At 35.9% G+C, this 23,218-nt stretch overlaps 1 protein-coding gene across 4 annotated transcripts in view; it reads left to right on the forward strand.

Annotated features, from left to right (window-relative positions):
• Positions 1–23,218, forward strand: part of LOC131394054 (disintegrin and metalloproteinase domain-containing protein 5-like) — a 601,035-nt gene that overhangs the window by 510,584 nt on the left and 67,233 nt on the right. For 3 of the 4 annotated variants that reach the window (XM_058525261.1, XM_058525262.1, XM_058525263.1), the window contains one exon: positions 8,508–8,603. The exons of the other annotated variant lie outside the window; for it this stretch is intronic. In XM_058525261.1, coding sequence (XP_058381244.1) covers positions 8,508–8,603 — 96 coding nt within the window. The remainder of the gene's footprint in view (positions 1–8,507; positions 8,604–23,218) is intronic. 4 annotated transcript variants of the gene reach the window in all.

Genomic DNA, 23,218 nt, shown 5'->3' on the forward strand with positions numbered 1-23,218 from the left:
AAATTGACAAACTGATACTACAATTTATGTGGAAATGCAAAGGACCTGGAATAGACAAAGCATTAAAAGAAAAAGAAAAAAGGAGGAGCACATACACTAATTTTCTATAAATTTCAAAATTTTCTATAAAGCTATAATCAAGATAATGTGCTATTGGACAAAGCATACATATATACCTTAATGGAACAGTATAGAGAATCCAGAAATAAAATGATTTTTATATGGTCAAGTGATTTTCTGCCAATATGTTAAGGCAATTTTATGGATGAAGAAAATCTTTTCAACAAAGGTGTTGTATGAACTGGACATCCATGTAAATAAAATAAACCTTGACCTCTCACCGTACACAAAAATCAACTTGAGGATGCTGGGATGATGAAGGCATAAGAGGACTCTGAACTCACATCCTCCCATGGCCACAACAAATCTACAGCTATCTGTGGAACAGTTACCTCTTAGAGAGATCTGGAAACTGGATTAAAAAAAAAAACACAATAAGGGACAACACTGACAGGGGTGGAAGAGGCAGAAATATGCCTTAGCTGAGGAAGAAACCACATCCTAGCCATGGTGCTTCATGTCCGGGAGCAATCTTAAAGGTATGAATCTTTGCCCAGAGGAGCGTGGGGCATCTGAGCAGGAGATCTATGCCACAACAGGTGTCCCAGCCTTTGAATTCAGCACAACCAAGGTGAGTTCCCATAATACCTGGCTTTGCTAGCTTTTCAAACCAAGGAGAATACACCCAGAAAAACTATTGAACTTTAGAGAAAGAAAAGCCTACTCAGAAAGGGCCCACATACAGATTCACTCGTTCTAGAAACCAACACAAAAACACCAAAAACAAAGCTTTACAGTTCTTTGGTAAAAGAGATTCACTTGCTAAGCTCTAAGAGTCTCAGAGAGGCAAGAGGCAGCTGGGCCCACCTCCCGAGGGACTGAGACCTTGGTGGCAGCCATTATTGTGATCTACTTCAGTCAGGCTGACATGGATGCTGGCAGATGCCATTGGATTTCTTCCTTTGGCCTGTTAGTGCAGGAGTCTGCCCCGCCCACTAGAGCACTGATTTAATCCAGCTCAATCAGGGCAGGCAGCTGCCCCAGGACTGGCCCCACCCACCAACAAGCCCTTGGGGAACTTGTGGGCCCGTATAGGTGGGGTTTGTGGGGTCTCCACAGTGGGGCAAGTGGGTCTGCCTCAGTGGAGCATAGGTGTGGGGTGGGCCTGCGTTGGCAGTGTTTGTGGGCCTGTGGGCCCGTGGGCTGTGGGGAATGTCAGCCACAGCAGACTTGTGCTGCTGGCCATCTCTAACAGCCACACAGGGGATCTGCCCCACATTTCCATCCCTGAAAAGATTGTGTGCTGCCATGCCTGGGCCCGGCCACACCCGTCTGTGCTCCTGAAAGAGCTGACAATAGCGTCACACCACAGGGAGCCTCACTGGAGGCCTGCAGCAATCATAAGCCCCTGAGCCTAGCAACCAGTCACACTGGGGGCCTGACTCACTTAACAACAAAGGAGCAGCAGTTGTGTGCTATTAGACCTTGTAGCCAGCTGTGCCGGGGCTTGCCCCCTGCAATAAAGTGACTAAGGTGACCATAGCAGCCACACATGGCTGAGCCTTACAATCAGCTGGCCCAGGGGCCAGCCTAGGCTACCTGTGCACCCGTAACAAGAGCAACTCTGCCACAACAGAAGGGCACATGTAGCCCACACAGGGGACACTCCTGGAACATTTGGAACAGGTGGTGAGAGGGAAGCACATTGCTGGGCCTCATAAGGCATCTCTTATAGAAGGCCACATTTCCGAGATCAAGAGACGTAGCTGATCTACCTAATACATAGATATAGGCACAGAAAAGTAGGCAAAATGAGGAAACAAAAGGAATATGTTCCAAATAAGGGAACAGGGTAAATCCTCAGAAAGAGAACTAAATGAAAGAGATAAACACTGTACCTGATAAAGAGTACAAACTAATAGTCACAAGGATGGTCATTGATCTTGGGAGAAGAATAGATGAACACAGTCAGAACTTCAACAAGGAACTGGAAAATATAAAAAAGAACCAATCAGAGCTGAAGAATACAATGATGGAAATGAAAAATTCACCAGAGGGAATCAACAAGAGTAGATGACACAGAAGAATGGGTCAGTGATCTGGATGAAAGAGCAGAGGAAATCACCAAAGGTGAGCAGAAAAAAGTAAAAAGAATTAAAAAAAACAGGGATGGTGTAAGGGACCTCTGGGACAACATCAAATATACTAACATCTGTATAGGTGTCCCAGAAGGAGAGAGTGAGAGAGACAAAGGAGCAGAGAACCTATTTGAAGAAATAATAGCTGAAAACTCCCCTAACCTGAGGAAGGAAACAGACATCTAGGTACAGGAGCAAAGGAGCCCCAAACCAGATGAACCCAAAGAGGCCCACATCAAGACACATTATAATTAAAATATCAAGAATTAAAGATAAAGAGAGAATCCTAAAAGCTGCACGAGAAAGGCAACAAGTTAGATACAAAGGAAACCCCATGAGGCTATCAGCTGACTTCACAGCAGAAACCTCACAGGCAGAAGGGAGTGGTATGATGTATGCAAAGTAATTAAAGGAAAAAACCTACAGCCCAAAATATTCTACCTGGCAAGGTTATCATTCAGAATGGAAGGAGAGAGAAAGAGTTTTCCAGACAAGCAAAAACTATAGGAGTTTATCACTACTAAACCAGCCTTATAAGAAATGTTAAAAGGACTTATTTAAGTGGAAAATAAAAGACCACAGATAGGAATAAGAAAATTATTCAAAGAAAAATTATGACTGATAAAGGCAAATTTACAGTAAAGGTGGTGGATCAACCACCTATAAAGCTAGTATGAAGGTCAAAAGAGAAAAGTACTGAAAATATCTTTCTCCATTATAACAGGTTAAGGGATACACACACACATACACAAAAGAGGTTAAATATGATAACAGAAACATAAAATGTAGGGGAAGGGGAGAAGGCTTTAATAAGAGGTCAAACTTAAGAGACCATCGACTTAATATATATTTCTATTTACATTTGTTGTTATATATGAACCTCACGGTAATCACAAACCAGAAGCCTATAATAAATACACAGAAAATGAAGAGAAAGAAACACAAACATAATACTAAAGAAAACTATCAAATCACAAAGGAAGAGAGCAAGAGAAGAAGAAAGGAACAGAGAAGAACTACTAAAACACTCAGAAAATAGTAACAAAATGACAATGAGTACCTACTTATCAATAGCTACTTTAAATGTCAATGGACTAAATGCTCCAATCAAAAGACATAGGGTGGCTGTATGGATAAAAACCCAAGACCTATATATAGGCTGCATAGAAGAGACAGACTTCAGACCTAAAGACACTCACAAACTGAAAGTGAAGGGATGGAAAAAGATATTCCATCTTAATGGCAATGAAAATAAAGCTGGGGTAATAATACTCCTATCAGACAAAATAGACTTTAAAACAAAAACTGTCAACAAGAGACAAAGAAGGGCACTACATAATGATCAAGGGAACAATCCAACAAGAGGATATAACACTCGTCAATATCTATGCACCGAACGTAGAAACACCTAAATATATAAGCAATTATTAACAGACATTAAAGGAGAAATGGATAGTAACACAAAATAGTGGGGAACTTGAACACTTTACTTACATCAATGGATAGATCATCCAAGTAAAGATCAATAAGGAAACATTGGTCATAAATGACATATTAGACCAAATGGGTTTAGTAGATATATACAGAACGTTCTGTCCCAAAACTACAGAATACACATTCTTTTCGAGTGCACACGGAACATTCTCCAGGATAGATCACATATTAGGGCACAAAACAAGACTCAATAAATTTAAGAAGATTGAAATCATATCAAGCATCTTTTCTGACCACAATGGTGTAAAACTAGAAATCAACTATAAGAAGAAAACTGGAAAAGCAACAAATATGTGGAGATTAAACAAAATGCTACTTAACAACTATTGGGTCAATGGAGAAATCAGAGTAGATGTCAAAAAATACCTGGAGACAAATGAAAATGAAAATACTAAATGCCAAAATTTATGGGATACAGCAAAAGTGGTACTAAGAGGGGAGTTTATAGCAAGCAGGCCTACCTCAACAAACAACAAAAATCTCAAATAAACAATCTAAAAATACACCTAAAGTAACTAGAATAAAAGAACAAAAAAAGCACAAAATCAGTAGAAGGAAGAAAATAAAAATCAGAGCAGAAATAAATGCAAAGGAGATTTAAAAAACAATAAAAATATCAATGAAACTAAGAGCTGGTTCTATGAAAAGATAAACAAAATTGACAAACCTTTAGCTAGACTCACAAGAAAAAAATCGAGAAGGCTCACATAAAATCAGAAGCGAAAGTGGAGAAATTACAATTATACCACAGAAATACAAAGGATTAAGAGAATACTATGAAAAGCTATACACCAAACAATTTGATAATCTAGAAGAAATGGATAAATTCTTAGAATCATACAACCTTCCAAAACTGAATTAAGAAGAAATAGAAAATCTGAATAGACCGATCCCTAGTAAGTAGATTGAAACAGTAATCAAAAACCTCCCCAAAAAACAAAAGTCCAGGGCCAGACAGCTTCCCTGGTGAATTCTCCCAAACATTCAAAGAAGATTTAATACCTATCCTTCTCAAACTCTTCCAAAAAATCAAAGAGGAGGGAACACTTAAGCTCATTCTGCAAGGCCAACACTACCCTGATACCAAAACCAGAAAAGGACAACACAAAAAAGAAAATTACAGGCCAATATCACTGATGAACATAGATGCAAAAATCCTCAACAAAATACTAGTAAATCGAATACAACAATACACCAAGATCAAGTGAAATTTATTCCAGGGATACAGGGATGTTTCAACATCTGGAAATCAATCAACATGATACATCACATTAACAAAATGAAGAATAAAAATCATATGATTATCTCAATAGCTGAAGAGAAAGCATTTGGCAAGATACAGCATCCATTTATGATAAAAATTCTGAATAAAATAGGTATAGAAGAAAAACACCTCAACATAATAAAGGCCATATCTGACAAACCCACAGCTAACATCATATTTCATGGTGAAAAACTGAAAGCCATCCCTTTAAGAATAGGAACCAGACAAGGATGCCCACTCTCACCACTCTTATTTAACATAGTGTTAGAAGTCCTAGCCAGAGCAATCAGGCAAGAAAAAGAAATAAAAGGGATCCAAATTGGAAAGGAAGAAGTAAAACTGTCATTATTTGCAGATGACTTGATTTTATATACAGTAACCCCTAAACAATTGACCAAAAAATGATTAGAAATAATAAGCGAATACAGTAAAGTTGCAGGGTAGAAAATCAACAAACAAAAATCAATTGCATTTCTATACACTAACAACAAAATAGCACAAAGGGAAATTAAGACTACAATCCCATTTACAATTGCAACAAAAAGAATAAAATACCTGAGACAATTTAACCAAAGAGGTGAAAGACGTGTTCACTGAAAACTATAAAACACTTTTGAAAGCAATCAAAGAAGATACAAAGAAATGGAAAGATATTTACATGGTTAAAATATCCATACTTCCTAAAGCAATCTACAGATTCAATGCAATCCCTATCAAAGTCCCAATGACATTTTTCATGGAAATAGAACAAAGAATCCCAAAATTTATATGGAACAACAAAAGACCCAGATAGCCAAAGGACTACTGAGAAAAAAAAAAAAAAGCTGGAGTTATCACACTCCCTGATTTCAAAGTATACTATAAAGCTATAGTAATCAAAAGAGCATGGTACTGGCACAAAAACAGACACACAGATCAATGGAACATAATTGAGAGCCCAGAAACAAACCCACACATCTATGGACAGCTAATTTTTGACAAGGGAGCCAAGAACGTACAATGGAGAAAGGAAAGTCTCTTCCAATAAATGGTGTTGGGAAAACTGGACAGCCACATACAAAAGAATGAAAGTAGACCATTGTCTTACACCATACACAAAAAATAACTCAAAATGGATTAAAAACTTGAATGCAAGACCTAAAACTATAAAACTCCTTGAAGAAAACTATAGGCAGTATGCTCTTTGACTTCAGTCTTAGGAGTATCTTGAATACCATGTCTCACCAGGAAAGAGAAACAAAAGAAAAAAATAAACAAATGAGAGTACATCAAAACCCTCTGCACAGCAAAGAAAACCACCAACAAAATGAAAAGATAATTGGGATAATATATTTGCAAACCATGTATCTGAGAAGAAGTTAATATCAAAAATATATAAAGAACTCATATAACTGAATAATAACAAAAAAACCTATTAAAATGGGCAAAGATCTAAACAGACATTTTTCTAAAGAAGATGTACAGATGGCCTACAGGCACGTGAAAAGATGTTCAACATCACTAATTATTAGGGAAGTGCAAATCAAAACTGCAATGAGATACCACCTTACACCCGTCAGAATGGTGTAATTAACAAGACAAGAAATAACAAGTGTTGGAGAGGATGTGGAGAAAAGGGGACCCTCATACACCTGCTGGTGGGAATGTAAACTTCACAACCACTATGGAAAACAGTATGGAGATTCCTCAAAAAATTAAGAATAGAACTACCATATGATCCAGCTATTCCACTTCTTGGTATTTTTCCAAAGAACATGAAAACACTAAGTCAAAAAGATATTTGCACCCGTATATTCATTGTGGCATTATTCACAATAGCCAAGACTTGGAAGCAACCTAAGGGCCCATCAACAGATGAATGGATAAAGAAGATGTGGTATATATACACAATAGAATACTCCTCAGTCATAAAAAGATGAAATCTTGCCATTTGTGACTACATGGGGTAATAGGGCACATATGTATGGTGATGGAGGATAATTAGTCTTTGGGTGGTGAACATGATGTAGTCTATACAGAAATCAAAATATAATGATGTACACCTGAAATTTATATAATGTTATAAACCAATGTTACCTCAATAAAAAATTAACATGAAATGGCTCAAGGACCTAAATAGAAAAGCTACAATTCTAAAGCTTTTAGGGTAAAACATAGAAAACAATCTTTTTGACCCTGTGGTAGGGAAAAATTTCTGATATGCCAAACAAGAACGAGGTTTTAAAGAAAAAAGTGATATATTGTACTTCATCAAATTTAGAGACTTTTTCTCTTAGTCTGTCAAGAAAAATAAAATGGCAAGCTTCAGAATGGGAGAAAATATTTATAATTCATATATATTTAAATATATATGAATAAATATAAAAATATATTCAAAAGCCAATTCAAAGACTTTTATTCAAATACATAAAAAGACAGTTAAGAATTCTGGTTTCCAGTCTGACATGTGAGAAGTTTAAAAGTTGCCACTCAGTCCTTACAATAAATAAAAAGCTAGACAAATTGAAAAAGCAACAACTCTTCTTAGATCCATCATGAGGTCACAGACCAAAACACTGCCCCTTAAACTGGAAAGATTGACAGGTGAATACAGAGAACACAACTTACTGGAATAGCTGAACCCTTTTGGGAACCAGTGCCTAGGTAGGAAAACCTGAATTGTAGTTGAGAAATTGCTGGATCTTAAAAAGGTCTGCCCTTACATATACAAAGTTGGATTGAAAAAAACAAAACAACTAAGAATAACCAAGCATTTGATTAAAAGAAACAGTATGAAAAAAAAAGCTAACAAAAGAATATTTAAATTTTGAGTACACAAGTCAATATATGAAATAAATAACTTTTTAAAAATATAATTTTTAAAATTATATGCCTGCTGCCTATGGTCAAGTTGTTCACTGAAAATACCAATAAAAAATACCAATAACAAAAAAGACAAAAGCAGAAACTCAAACTTCTCATATTGAAAACTACCTAATTTAGAACAAACTTACTATTGAAGACTAGAAAGCTGATTAAAGGCACTGACTCTTATAACATATAAGTAAGTATGGGGCCAACATCCAAGTTAAATCAAATCTGGATAGATTAGCCTGGCTTCTGGGACCACTTTTTTAGGGTTGAGGTTTGAGGTTTTGCCATTTCAGAGAGACGAGCCGGGAGTCTGAATGTTGCTTTTGACAGCTTCACATCAGAGAAATTCTATATGAATGGATTTTGCTTATACAATTTATTATAAAAGCAAGAATATAAGAAAATGTTTGAAGAGAATGGTAGTTAACAAGGTATCTGATAACTATCTCCTCTAAGGTTTTGAGTCCACAGTAGTGTGTTACTATTGTTCAATTTATAATGGAATGTAGTGAAACAACACATTTCTTTTACTAACTGGTGAATGAGATGTTGATTTCTATAACTCTCATATAAAGAACAGGATTACTGAAACTGTGAATTTAAGAAAAGCTTCATACTTTGTAAAGAAATTCTGTGTTGCAGTTTTCTCTGATAGTACCTAATCATACATGATTGAGTAACAGAGCATTTGTTTACAGAATTGTACTCATAAAAGCTGTTGTGATCCTAGAACATGTACAAAGAAAAAGGGTAAAGACTGTGGTTCTGGGGAATGCTGCACAAAAAATTGCAAGGTAAGAGGCAATTTGTATTTTAGAATAGCTCAGCATTAACTTCTGGAAATACTTGTTTCAGGGAGATGGAAAACATGTCATATAGCATATTCAGCCCTTCCCATTATATCATATCAAGTAATATTGGACCCACTCTCACACTTCAGTCCATTCAGTAATTTATCATTTCCACGTCTCGCATGTACATAATGCCTAATGCGTCTCCTCTCCAGATTTGGCTTCCCATTTGTATACCTTGTTACAAATCTTTCTTGTACCCACTGAGATTTCTCTATGATCAACATATATCTGGAGCAAACCCTCTTAAATTCTTAATTTCTAACACCTTATCTCACGTGGGATCAGGAAGTTAGATTAGTTCTTTGTGTTGGCTAAATTCTCTTCACTGTCTTCTGGCAAGTCCTCTGTTCCTTTGCAAGTCATTCAATTATTGTTACAATCATTCAATCCCTCTTTATTGAAACCATTTAAAGAATTCCTGAATAATTGCCCCACACCCAGCATAATTCACTGGAATCTAAGGAAAATGAAACTCCTGAACAAAGTATATGGCAAATATCTGTAAGATTGGAGGAAGAGTCTGATTTTATATTTAAAATTTTCTTTCACTAGCTTTATTAAGATATAATTGACATATGACATTGTGTAAGTTTAAGGTGTACAGCATAATGATTTGATCTAAGTATATATTGTGAAATCATTACTACAAATTACAGTTAGTTTATTATCAATTATAATAATATTATAATTAAGGTTAGTTTACACATTTACCACTTCACAGAGTGAGAGCTTTTAAGATTTACTATCTTAGCAACTTTCAAGTATATAATACATTATTGTTAACTATAGTCAACATGCTGTACATTATATCCCCAGAGTTATTCATTTTATAGCGGAAAATTAGTACCCTTGACCAATATCTTTCCATTTCCCCCACCTAGCAGCCCCTGGCAACCACCAATATACTCTCTGTTTTGATGAGTTTGGCTTTTTAGCATTCCACATACAGGTGAGATCATACAGTATTCGTCTTTTTCTTGTCTGACTTATTTCACTTAGTGTAATGCCCTCAAAGTTCATCTGTGTTGTCACAAATGACAGGATTTCCTTCTTTTTTATAGCTGAATATTATTCCATTGCATATATACACTACATTTTTTAAAATACATTCATCCATTGATGGACACTTAGGTTGTTTCCATGTCTTGGCTATCGTGAATAGCTGCAACGAACGTGGGGGTGCACATATCTCTTAAAGATACTGATTCTATATCCTTCAGATATATACCCAGAAAAGAGATTCCTGGATCAATAGTAATATTTTTCATTTTTCAGGGAACCCCTATTCTCTTTTCTGTGGTGGCTATACCAATTTACATTCCCACCGAAAGTGTACAAGGATTCCCTTTACATCCTTGCCACCACTTGATATCTCTTATCTTTTGGTAATAACCATTCCAACAGGTGTGAGGTGATCTATTACTGTGGTTTTGATTTGCGTTTCCTGATGGTTAGTGATCTTGAGCACCTTTTCGTGTACCTGTTGACAATGTGAATATCTTCTTTGGAAAAATGTGTATTCAGGTGCTTTGCTAATTTTTAAATTCAGACTTTTCTTTTTGCTATTGAGGTATATGAGTTCTTTATATATTTTGAATATTAACCCCTTATCAGATCTACAGTTTGCAAGTATTTTATCCTGTTCTGTAGTTTGTCTTTTAATTTTAATTATTTCCTTTGCTGTGCAGAAGCTTTTTAGTTTGATGTAGTTCCGCTTGTTTATTTTTGCTTGTGTTGTTGGTGTTATACCCAAAAAGTCATTGCCAAGATGTGATCAAAGATGTTTTCTTCTAGGAGTTTTATGATTTCAGGTCTCACATTTAAGTATTTAACCCATTTCAAGTGAACTTGTGTGCATGCTGTAATATAAGGGTCCAGTTTACTACTTTTGCATGTGAATATTCAGTTTTCCCTGCATCATTCAAGACTATCCTTTCCCCATTGTGTGTTCTTGGCACCCTTGTCAAAGATTAGTTGGCTATATATGTGTGGTTTTATATCTGGGCTCTCAATTCCATTCCTTTGATCTGTCTGTTTTGATGCCAATACCATACTGTTTTGATTACCATAGCTTTGCAGTACAGTTTGAAATCAGGAAGTGTGATGCCCCCAGCTTTGTACTTCTTTCTCAAGATTGCTTTGGCTATTTGGGGTCTTCTGTGGGTCCATATGAATTTTAGTATTGCTTTTTGTTTCTATGAAAAATGTCTTTGGAATTCAGACAAAGATTACATTGAATCTATAGGTTGCTTTGGTAGTATGGATATTTTAACAATATTAATTTTTCTGATCCATGAACACAGGGTATCTTTTCATTTATTTGTGTCTCTTTCAGTTTCTTTCATGGATGTTTTATGGTTTTTTGTGTACAAGTTTTCACCTCCTTGGTTAAATTTATTCCTAAGTATTTTATTGTTTTTGGTACTATTGTAAATGGGATTTTAAAAATTTATTTTTCATATATTTCATTGCAAATGTGTAGAAATGCAAACAATTTTTGTAGTTTGATTTTGTGTCTTGCAACTTGATTGAATTTGTTCATCAATTCTAACAGTTTTTTGGTGGCTTCTTTAAGATTTTCTGTATATGAGATCATGTCATCTGCAAACAGACAATTTTCCCTCTTCCTTTCTGACTTGGGTGCTTTTTATTTCTTTTTCTTGCCTAATTGCTCTGTCTAGGGCTTCCAGTACTATGTTGAATAGGAGTGGTGAGAGTGCACACCTTCATCTTGTTCCTGATGTTAAAGGAAAACTTTCAAATTTGCACTGAGTATGATGTTAGCTAAGGCTTGTCGTATATGGCCTTTATTATGTTGAGATAATCTTTCTATACCCAAATTGTTGGGAACTTTTAGCATAAAAGGATGTTGGATTTTTTTTTTTAAGATTTTATTTATTTATTTTCCCCCCAAAGCCCCAATAGATAGTTGTATGTCGTAGTTGCACCTCCTTCTAGTTGCTGTACGTGGGACGCGGCTTCAGCATGGCCGGAGAAGCAGTGCGTCGGTGTGCGCCCGGGATCCGAACCCGGGCCGCCAGCAGCGAGCACGCGCACTTAACTGCTAAACCACGGGGCCGGCCCAAAAGGATGTTGGATTTTATCAAATGTTTTTTTTTTCTGCATTTCTTCAAAGGATTACATGATTTTTACCCTTAATTCTGTTAATGGAATGTATCACATTTATTGATTTCCATATGTTGAAACATCCTTGCCTCTCAGGGATAAATCCCACGTGATCATGGTATATGATCCTTTTAATGTGCTATTGAATTTGGTTTGCTAGTATTTTGTTGAGAATTTTTGTGTCTATATTTATCAGGGATGTTGGCCTGTAATTTTCTTTTCTTGTAGTGTCCTTTTCTGTCTTTGGTATCAGGGTAATACTGACCTTGTAAAATGAATTTGGGAGTAGTCTCTCCTCTTTAAGATTTTGGAAGAGTTTGAGAAGGATTAGCATTAATTCTTCTTTAAATATTTCATAGAATTCACTTTTGAAACCACCTGGTCCTGGGCTTTTCTTTGTTAGGAGATTTGATAACAAATTCAGTCTCTTTAGCTGTGATTGGGCTGTTCAAGTTTTCCATTTCTTTGTGACTCAGTCTTGCTATGTTATCTATTTCTAGGAATTTATTCATTTCTTATAGGTTATGCAATTTGTTGGCATATAGTTGTTCATAGTAGCCTCTTATGATCCTTTGTATTTCTCTGGTATCAGTTTTAGTGTCCCCTCTTTCATTCATAATTTTGTTTTATTGAGACCTGTCTCTTTTGTTCTTGGTTAGTCTAGCTAAAGGTTTGCCATTTTGTTTATCTTTTCAAAGAACCAACTCTTAGTTTCATTAATTTTTTTTCTATAGTCCCTGATCTCTATTTCATTTATTTCCACTTTGATCTTTGTTATTTCCTTCCTTCTACTGAATTTGCTACCTTAGTTTGTTCTTCCTTTTCTGACTCTTTTAGGTTTAAAGTCAGGTTGTTTACTTCAGATCTTTCTTTTTCTAATATAGGCACTTATTGCTATAAACTTACCACTTAGAACTCCTTTTGCTGCATCTCATATATTTTATGCTGTTTTTTTGTTTTGATTTATATCAAGATACTTTCTGATTTCCCTTTCATTTCTTCTTTGATTCATTGGTTGTTCAAGAGTGTGATGATTAATTTACACATTTTGTGAATTTTCCAGTTTTCCCTCTGTTATTGGTTTCTAGTTTGATACCAATGTGACTGGAAAAGATACTAGATATTATTTCAATCTTCTTAAATTTCTTAAAACTTGCTTTGTGGGACAACATATGTTGTCTACTGGAGAATGTTTCATGTGTGCTTGAGGAGAATATGTATTTTGTACCAATTGTATATAACGTTCTATATATGTCTTCAGGGGCATTTGGTCTACAGTGTTATTCAGGTCTACTGTTTTCTCATTGATTTCCTTTCTGGTTGATCTATACAGTGTTGAAAATAGGATATTGAAGTCCCCAACTATTGTGCTGCTGTCTACTTCTCCCTTCATTCTGTTAATGTTTGCTTTAAGTTTTTAGCTGCTCCAATATTTGGTGCATATGTAGTTACAAGTGTTATATTCTCTTAATAAATTGACCCCATTATCACTGTATAATGACCTTCTTTGTCTTTTGTGACTGATTTGACTGAAAGTATTTTATTTGATATAAGTATAGCAAACCTTGCTCTCTTTTGGTTACCATTTGCATAGAATATTTTTTCGTCCCTTCATTTTCAGCCCATGAATATCCTTATAGCTAAATTGAATTTCTTATAGCAAGCATATTGTTGGATCTTGTTTTTTATCCATTTGCCTCTCTGTGTTTTTGGAGAGTTTAACCCATTTACATTTAAACTAATTATTGATAGGTAAGGACTTTCTCTTGCCATTTTGTTAATTGTTTTCTGGGTTTTTTTTAAGTTCTTTTTTCCATTTCTTCCTCTCTTGCTGTCTTCCTTTGTGATTTACTTTTTGTGGTGGTATGCTTTTTTTCTCTTTATCTTTTGTGAATCTACTATAGGTTTCTTCTTTGTGATTACCATGAGGCTTACGTAAAACATTTTATAGATATAAAAAGATATAGATATAAAGTAGATAGTCTACCTTAAGCTGATAACATCTTACAAAAGCTCTCTATATTTTTTTTTTTTTTGTGAGGAGATCAGCCCTGAGCTAACATCCGCCAATCCTCCTCTTTTTTTTTTTTTTTGCTGAGGAAGACGGCCCTGGGCTAACATCGGTGCCCATCTTCCTCCACTTTATATGGGACGCCGCCACAGCATGGCTTACCAAGCAGTGCGTTGGTGCGCGCCCGGGATCCGAACCAGCGAACCCTGGGCCGCCGCAGCGGAGCGCGCGCACTTAACCGCTTGTGCCACCGGGCCGGCCCCCAAAAGCTCTATATTTTTGATTCCCCTTCCCCCACATTTTGTGCTATTAATGCCAAATTTTGCATCTTTTTATATTGTGCATCCATTAATGAATTATTGTAGCAATATTTACTTTATAATACTATTGTCTTTTAACTTTTCACTAGAGATAAAAGTTATTTACGACCATTACAGTACTAAGGTATTCTGAATTTGACTATATATTTACATTTACCAGTGAATTTTATACTTTTATATATTTTCATAACTTAGTGTCCTTTCATTTCAATAAATGAACTCCTTTTAGGATTTCTTGTAATACAGGTCTAGAGGTGATAAACTTCCTTAGCTACCTTATTTGTCTGCAAATGTCTTTCTCTCTCCTTAATTTCTGAAGGATAGTTTTGCCTAGTTGAGTTTTCTTGGTAGCCAGTTTTTTTTCTTTCAGCATTTTGAATATATCATCCCACTCATCTCTTGTTTTTAACATTTCTGCAGAGAAATCTGCTGATGGCCCTTTGGAGTTTCCTTGTATGTGATGAGTAACTTTTCTCTTGCTGCTTCAAAAAACTTCCTTTGACTTTTAACATTTTGATTATAATTTGTCTTGGGGTAATCTTCTTTGGGTTGTTCTTGCTTGGGGTCCTTTTAGCTTTCTGTTTCTGGCTGTCCACATCTCTTTCAAGATTTGGGAACTTTTCAGGTATTATTTCATTAAATAATCTTTCTGCTCCTTTCTCTCTGTTTTCCCCTTCAGGGACTCCCATGATATGAATGTTTGTTTGCTTAATGAAGTCCTATAATTTGTGTAAGCTTTCTTCTCTCTTTTTCCTTGTTTTTTCTTTTTGTTCCTCTAACTTGATAATTTCAAATCAACAGTATTCAAGTTCACTCATTCTTTCTTCTGTAAGATCAATCTGCTGTTGAACCCCTTTATTAAATTTTTCATTTCTGTTATTGTTTTCTCAGTTGTAGGATTCCTGTTTGGTTCTTTTTGATGGTTTCTATTTCTTTCTTGCTTCTTTTTGTTCTTGCATGTTTTCCTGATTTCATTTAGTTGTCTCTCTGTGCTCTCTTGTATTTCATTGAGTTTCTTTAAGATGATTATTTTGAATTGTTGTAAAGCCATTCGTAGATCTTTATTTCTTTGTGGTTAGTTACTGGAGCTTTATTAGTTTCATTTACTGATGTGATAGTTGCCTGACTCTTTGTGATCTGTGTAGCCTTGGGTTGGTGTTTGTGCATTTGAAAGAGCAAACACCTACAGACTGGTTTCTGCAGGTGGAGATCTTCTGTTAGTTCCCAGGCTGATGGGATTACCTCCAGAATAGCAATCATGCTGAGTTGGAGCCAGTTTACAAGGAGTTTGGGCAGGCATGAATCCTGTCTGGTTCCCAGGTGTATTGGACTGCCTCCAGAACCTTGTTTAGTAGAGTGACACTGGGACAAGGGTCTAGTTCAGGGTCCACAGTTGAGTACTCAGACTGGGGCCTGTTACCAGGTATCTGGATGGGTGTGACTCCTACCAGCTTCCTAGGCGGCCTCCTGCCAGATCACTGGGTGAGTTCCTGTGTGGACAGGACTGGCCCTGACCATGTCTTTGAGTGGCTGGAACTGAGTCCCTGGGCTCAGGATCCACAGCCAAGACTGAGTTCTACAGACCTGGCTCTAGAAACACAGATGAGTGTGTCTCCTGCCAAGTCTCTGGGTGGGCTAGACAGGTCTCTGACCATGGCTGGAGGGACTGGATCCAAGTACAAGGCCATTTCAGGATCTTCTTAGATATGTTCTGGAATGTCTCCTGCTGGGTGCCTGTGCCAGCAGGACTGTTCATGTACTAGGGCTGGGAGAGGCTGGAGCCAAGTATAGGCTCTTACAGGATCTCTGGAGTTGAAGACAGGAGTGTCTCCTGCTGGGTGCCTTTGCAAGCAGGACTATTAATAGATTGCAGCTGAAAGGGGACTGGCCCCTAATATGGGGCCCTTTCTGGACTCCTAGACACAGACGGGAGTGTTTCCTGCTAGGTCTCAGGGCCAGCAGGACTGCTTGGGACTATGACTGGGGGTGGGGCATGCTGGCCAAGTATAGGGCCCAAACTAGATCTTCCGTGGTGCAATAGGTGTGTCTCCTGCCTAGTTCCAGGCCAGCAGGACTGTTTTAAGACTTCAGTTGATAGGGACTGGAGCCTAGTTACATGGCCCTTTCAAAATCTACAGTCAAACTAAGTTTGGTGTGCTCATTTCCAAGTACTCCTGGACCATGGCCAATTCATGGGCATTTCAGGGTCCACATCTGGGACTGTTACCTGAGGCGTGCATGGATGTGACTTGAGGTCCCTTGGCCTATGGTGCTTTTAGCAGGTTCGTGGCCAAACGGGGCTGTAGCTGAGTCCTCAGGGGTATGGAGCTGTTTCCAAATCTTTAGCTGGGAGCGTGTTCATCAAGTAGCTGCCTAGGCAAGGGTCTGCCTTTTCAAATTGGTTCTCCTCAGTCTTAGACTCCGCCAGAGTTTCACCATCTACCTGGATCCCAAAGCTCCCACAAAGGCACTTTTGTCCATGGATTGCTGTCAAGTTATTGTTACTGAGGAGAGATATGAGCAGGGGAATTCTTATTCCACCATCTTGTGACGTCACTCTCTGTATATGCCTTTAACATTAAGTTAGGATCCAGAAGCAATTTCAGGAAACTGCCATTCTCAAAAAATGGCAAGACTTGACCTTCCTAAATTAAGAGAATGTCATAAGCAAGGAACTGAACACAATAAAATTAAAGGTGTATGAAATGACGAATGATTACAGATAAACTAAGTTTGCCATTTAAACATAAAATCAGCACTGAACTTAGCAAATACCCAAATTTCTGTGGCTCGAATTACTCATAGAGTTGGAAGATAAATATAAGAAGATAAGGCCAAATGAAAGGATCAGAGCAGAAGGAAAAATAGATAAAAAATAATAGATCTGAAAACAAAGATGGTTTTCTTAATCAATATCAAAGAAAACTTGGTGGATTCCAGTTAAATGTGACAGCTAAACATCACTCTAGTTTACTCATTTCTCTAAAACTAATGTACAGCAACAAAGTACAGAGAAAACAACCACAGAGATATGCAGATCAAAACTCAGTGAAATTTAGATGAAATAAAAGGTTAGAATTAGGAGCAAAGACACATTTAAAATTTGTTTGCAGCTTGAAATTGTTTGTTCACTCACTAACTCAGAAAATATTTTACCCCACACTGTCTAGTGGGGGGTATTACAGAGAATTAATCTTTAAACAAACAAACATTAGAAAAGATAATTTCAGGTACTTATAAGTGATTTAAAAATAAAATAGTGTAATAGAATAAAGAGTAAGCGAGGGTATATTTTAGCCAGGGTAAATAGGTAGGTGATCTCTGTAAGGGGTGACATTTGAACTAATACCTAAATGACAAGGAAAAGAATTGGTGTGGAGGATTCATGTAAAATAGAAGCAATAGAAAGATCTTGAGAATGGTAAATGAATAAAGGAGGAAAAGTGGCTTGTTATGTTCTTAAAATTGAATGACTGAGAAGAAGAGAAATAGTGTATTGGACCTAGTTGATGCGACTTTCCAGAATTGTTCTGCCATGTTTTTCTGCTTAGTGCTACTGATTAAAAAGCAAAGATGCCTAATTTACATTTATTTCCAAAGTATGCGTTCTCTGTTAAAAATGCCAATCCAAACCATAATTAGGTAAGGTGATTGTTGTACATGTTTCTAAAATGTGGTTGACAAATCAGACATTTTGTAAACTGGCTTCTGTTTTAAAGGCAATAAAATAAAACTCTGGTAATCACTTTTTAAAAATGAAGAATTCATATGCAAAATGATTATAAGCTTCTTTAATTTACCACCCAATTTGCTATAGTGTAGTGATAGATGGTCTACTGGACTGAGTCTATGTGACTGCTCAGATATGCTTGGCCATGGCTTTCTGCTCAATTCTAATAACAGATTGTTTTGAGATGCAATGTTTTATATGCTCTTTCTGGAGACAGCCTCACTTACAGAGCAACTACATATGATTTTTGGTAAAGCCTTGGCCAGCTTGGTAATGCACCAACCATCTTGTTTTTTTTGTTTTTTGCCTTTGTCTCAGGCTACCAATCCTTACCAAAGCCTTGGCATATAAGTTTTGCCTCAAGCTCTATTTTGTGGGGAACCCATACTAAGATAGAAGCATCAGAGAGGCAGGCAAGGGCCAGATTTTATAAGGTCATGGTATATTATTTATCTATTACTGAATAACAAATTACCCCCAAACTTAAAACAAGCATTTCCTCACAGTTTCTATGGTTCAGGAATCTGGGTGTAGCTTTGCTGAGTCCTCTGGCTCAGGGTCTCCCACAAGTGGACTGAAAATCATCAAGCATATAGAATACTTTTACCACACTATCAAACAACTTGACCAAGTTGACATCTAATGAATACCACTCAGCAACAGCAGAATGCCCATTATTTACAAGCACACATAGAACATCTTTGTACGTGGACTGCAAGCTGGGTTATAAAACCAGTCTCAAAATATTTTAACAGACTGAAATCATGCAAAGTATATTCTCCTATGACAGCAACAATAAATTAGAAATCAACAAATGTAGGGAATTTAATAAATCCATAAATATTAGAAATGTTAAACATTTCTCAATAATCATTGTGTAGAAGAAATTACAAGGAACAATAGAAATATTTTGAACTTATGAAAACTAAAAATCTATTGCAGGCAGGTAAAGCAGTGCTTAGAGGGAAATTTTTAGCTTTAAGTACCTATATTAGCAAATAAGAAATAATTCAAATCAATCATCTAAGCTCGTACCTTAAAAAGTTATGAAAAGAAGAGCAAATTAAATCCAAGGCAAGCATAAGGAAGGATAAAAGGTTGAGAGGACGTCAGTGCAACCAAAATTGCTTCTTGGGAAAAGGAAATTAATGAAAATGGACAAACTTTTACCTAGACTAAGAAAAATAGAGAGAAAGATCACACATAAAAATTGTAATTAAAAAGGGAGAATCAGTACTGACTTACAGAATTTAAAAGAATTATAAGGAAACACTAAACTTCAGTATCTAGCAAATTAGACAACTTAAATGAAAGGTGAAAATTCCTAGAAATACACAAATTACCGAAACTGACTTAAGAAGAAATAGAAAATCTGAATAGACAAGAATAAAAATTGAATTAGTAGCTTAAAATCTTTCCACAAAGAAAAGCCCAGCTCAGGTCTAGATGGCCTCACTGGTGAATTCTATCAAAAATTTAAAGAAGAAATGATACCAGTACTCCACAGTCTCTTCCAGAAAATAAAAGAGAAAGGAACACTTTTAAAATCATTTTATGAGGACAGTTATTTCACTGATACCAAAACCGGATGAAGGTATCACAAGAAAGCAAAACTATAGATCAATATTCCTTATGAATATGGATGCAAAAATCCTTCAAAAATTACAAACAGAGTCCAGAAACATATGAATAGAATTATCCACCATGACCAAGCAGAATTATCTCAGTAATGCAAGTTTGGTTTAATTAATTAAACACACTATATTAATCAAATAAAGGAAAACACGATCATCTCAAAAGATGCGGAAAAATGGTCTAGCGAAATGTATTACCCACTCATTATACAATTATCAACAAATCAGAAATAGGAAGTAACATACTCATCCTGATACAGAGCATCTATGAAAAACCTATAGCTAACATCATACTGATGACAAAAGCCTGAGTGCTTTCCCCCTAAAATCAGAAACAAAGCAAGAATGTAGGCTCTTATCACTTCTATTAAACACTGTACTAGAGATGCTAGGGAGTACAGTAAGGTAAGAAAAAGAAATAAAAGGCATCTGATTTGGAAGGGAAGAAGTACAGCTCTCTTTATTTTCAGACAACATGATCCTGCATGTATATAATCCTAAGGCATCTACCAAAAACACCTTTTAAAACAAATATATGAGTGTATCAAAGTCACAGGGTACACAATCACTATACAAAAATGAATTGTGTTTCTATGTATAGCAGGGAATAATCTGCAAATGAAATTAGGAAAACAATTCCATTCACAATACCATCAAAAATGCTTCCAAATACATTTAATAAATACAAAACGTACACTTAAAACATTGTTGAGAAAAATAAAGAATCTAAATGGCAACATATTCCATGTGAATGTGTTGGAAGACTCAATATTGTTAAGATGGCAGTTCTCCTCTTTGTCAGAGGTCCCCAGTACTATCCCCAGGTTTAATGAATCGCTAGGAGGACTCACAGGACTCAACAGATAGCATACTCACGACCATGATTTATTACCACAAAAGGATACAAAGCAAAATGAGCAAAGTATATCTTTCCATTTATTTGTGTCCTCAAATTTCTTTCATCATCGTTTTATAGTTTTCAGTGTACATATCTTATACCTCCTTCATTAAATTTATTCCTAAGTATTTTATTCTGTTTGATGCTATTGTAAATGGGACTTTTCTTACTTTCATTTGCAGATCATTCATTTTTAGCATAAAGAAACACAACGGATATTTTTATGTTGATTTTGTATCTTGCAATTTTACTGAATTCATTTATTATTTTTAACAGTTGGTTATTATTTTTAGTGGTTGGGTGCACACGCTCCACTGCAGCGGCCTGGGGTTCGCCGGTTCAGATCCCAGGCGCACACTGATGCACCGCTTGTTGAGCCATGCTGTGGCGGTGTCCCATATAAAGTGGAGGAAGATGGGCACGGATGTTAGCCCAGGGCCAGTCTTCTTCAGCAAAAAAAGAGAAGGATTGGCAGATGTTAGCTCAGGGCCGATCTTCCTCACAAAAAAAAAAAAAGAATTGACCTGTGAAGCCATCTGATCCTGGGCTTTTTGTAGTTGGGAGATTTTTTTTTTAATTTTTTAAAAATTTTTTGTTTATTGTAGTAACGTTGGTTTATAACATTGTATAAATTTCAGATGTACATCATTATACTTCCATTTCTGCATGGATTACATCATGTTCTCATGTTCACCACCCAAATACTAATTATAATCCATCACTGATTCAACCCCCTTACTCACTATTGGTATGCTCAGATTTTGTATTTCTCGCGATTCAATCTTAGTAGGTCATTTTTTGGAATTTATCCATTTCTTCTAGGCTATACAATTTGTTGGTGTATAATTGTAGTCTCTTATGGTCTTTTGTATTTCTGTGATATCTTTTGTAATATCACATCTTTCATTTATAATTTATATGAGACTTCTCATTCTTTTTTCTTAGCCTAGCTAAAGATTTGTCAATTTTATCTTTTCAAAAAACCAGCTCTTAGTTTCGTTGATGTTTTCTCTTGTTTTCCTCGTCTCTATTTTATTTATTCCTGCTCTAATCTTTAATATTTCCTTCCTTCTGTTAACTTTTAGCATCATTTGTTCTTCTTTTTCTAGTTCTTTGAGGTATTAAGTAGGTTGAGATCTTTCCTCTTTTTAATCTAGGTGTTTATCACCATGAACGTTCCCCTCAGAACTGTATGTGTCACATCCCTTAAGTTTTGAAATGTTGTATTTCCATTTTTCTTTTGTCTCAAGATATGTTTTTATTCCCTTTGATTTCTACTTTGACACATTGTTTGTTCAGGAGTGTGTTGTTTAGTTTCTACATATTTTCGAATTTTCAAGTTTTCCTTCTGCTATTGGTTTCTAGTTTTATGTCATTGTGGTCAGAAAAGATGCTTGATATGATCTCATTCTTAAATTTGTTAAGACTTTATTTTTGGCCTAACCTATGATCTGTCCTGGAAAATGTTCCATGTGTACTTGAGGAGAATGTGTATTCTGCTGCTGTTGGATGGAACATTCTGTATATGTTCGTTAGGTCCATTAGGTCTCTAGTGTTGTTCGAGTCCACTGTTTTGTTATGGATTTTTCTGAGTGGATGATCTGGTCAGTATTGAAAGTGGGGTAGTGAAGTCACCTACTGTTACTGTATGGGTGACTATTTCTCTCTTCAGTTCTGTTAATATTTGCTTTGTATAGGTATTCTGGTGTGGGTACATATATATATTTACAATTGTTTTATCCTCTTGATGAATTGACCTCTTTATCATTATATAATAACCTTCTTTGTCTCTGGTGACAATTTTTGATTTAAAGTCTATTTTATCTGATTTATATGTAGCCCTCCCTGCTCTCTGTGATTGCCGTTTGCATGGACTATTTTTTTCTATCCCTTCATTTTCAGTCTGTGTGCGTCCTGAAGGCTTGAGTCTCTTGTAGGCAGCATATAATTGGATATTATTTTTTATTTATCCAGCTACTCTATGTCTTTTGGTTGTTCAATGTAATTCATTTACCTTCAAAGTAATTATTGATAAGGAAAGATTTTCTATTGCCATATTATTATTTGTTTTGTATATATTTTGCAGTTCTTTTGTCCCATTTTTCCTCTATTATTGACTTACTTTGTGATGTGATGATTTTTTTTTGTGGTGGTACACTTTGATTTGTTTCTCTTTATATTTTGTGTATTGACTACAAGTTTTTTTTGTGATTACCACAAGGTTTACACGAAAAACATTTTTTAGTTATAAAAGTCTATTTTAAGCTGATAACTTCGATCTCATACAAAAACCCTACACCTTTACTTCTCTGCCTCCACGTTTTATGCTATTGATGTCATATTTTAACATCTTTTTATATAGTGTATCCATGAATACGTTCTTTCAGGTATAATTATTCTTAATACTTTTGTCTTTAAACTTTTATACTAAAAAGTGATTTACATACCACCATATTACAGTATTGGAGTATTCTGAATTTGACTATATACTTACCTTTACAGTGATGTTTTTACTTTCATATGTTTTCATCTTGCTAACTAGCATCTTTTCATTTCGACTTGAAGAACTCTCTTTAGCATTTTTTGTAAGACAAGTCTAGTGGTGATGAATTCCTTTACCTTTTGTTTTTATGAGAAAGCCTTATCTCTTCGTCATTTCTGAAGGAACGCTTTATTGCATATAGTATTCTTGGTTGGCAGGTTTTTTTTCTTTCAGCACTTTGAAAATATCATCCCACTCTCTCCTGGCCTTCGAGGTTTCTGCTGAGTAATCCGCTTATAGTCTTTTGTGGGTTTCCTTATATATAATGAGTCACTTTTCTCTCACTGCCTTCAA

Source organism: Diceros bicornis, chromosome 29 (assembly GCF_020826845.1).
Source record: "Diceros bicornis minor isolate mBicDic1 chromosome 29, mDicBic1.mat.cur, whole genome shotgun sequence".
Classification (NCBI taxonomy): Eukaryota; Metazoa; Chordata; class Mammalia; order Perissodactyla; family Rhinocerotidae; genus Diceros; species Diceros bicornis.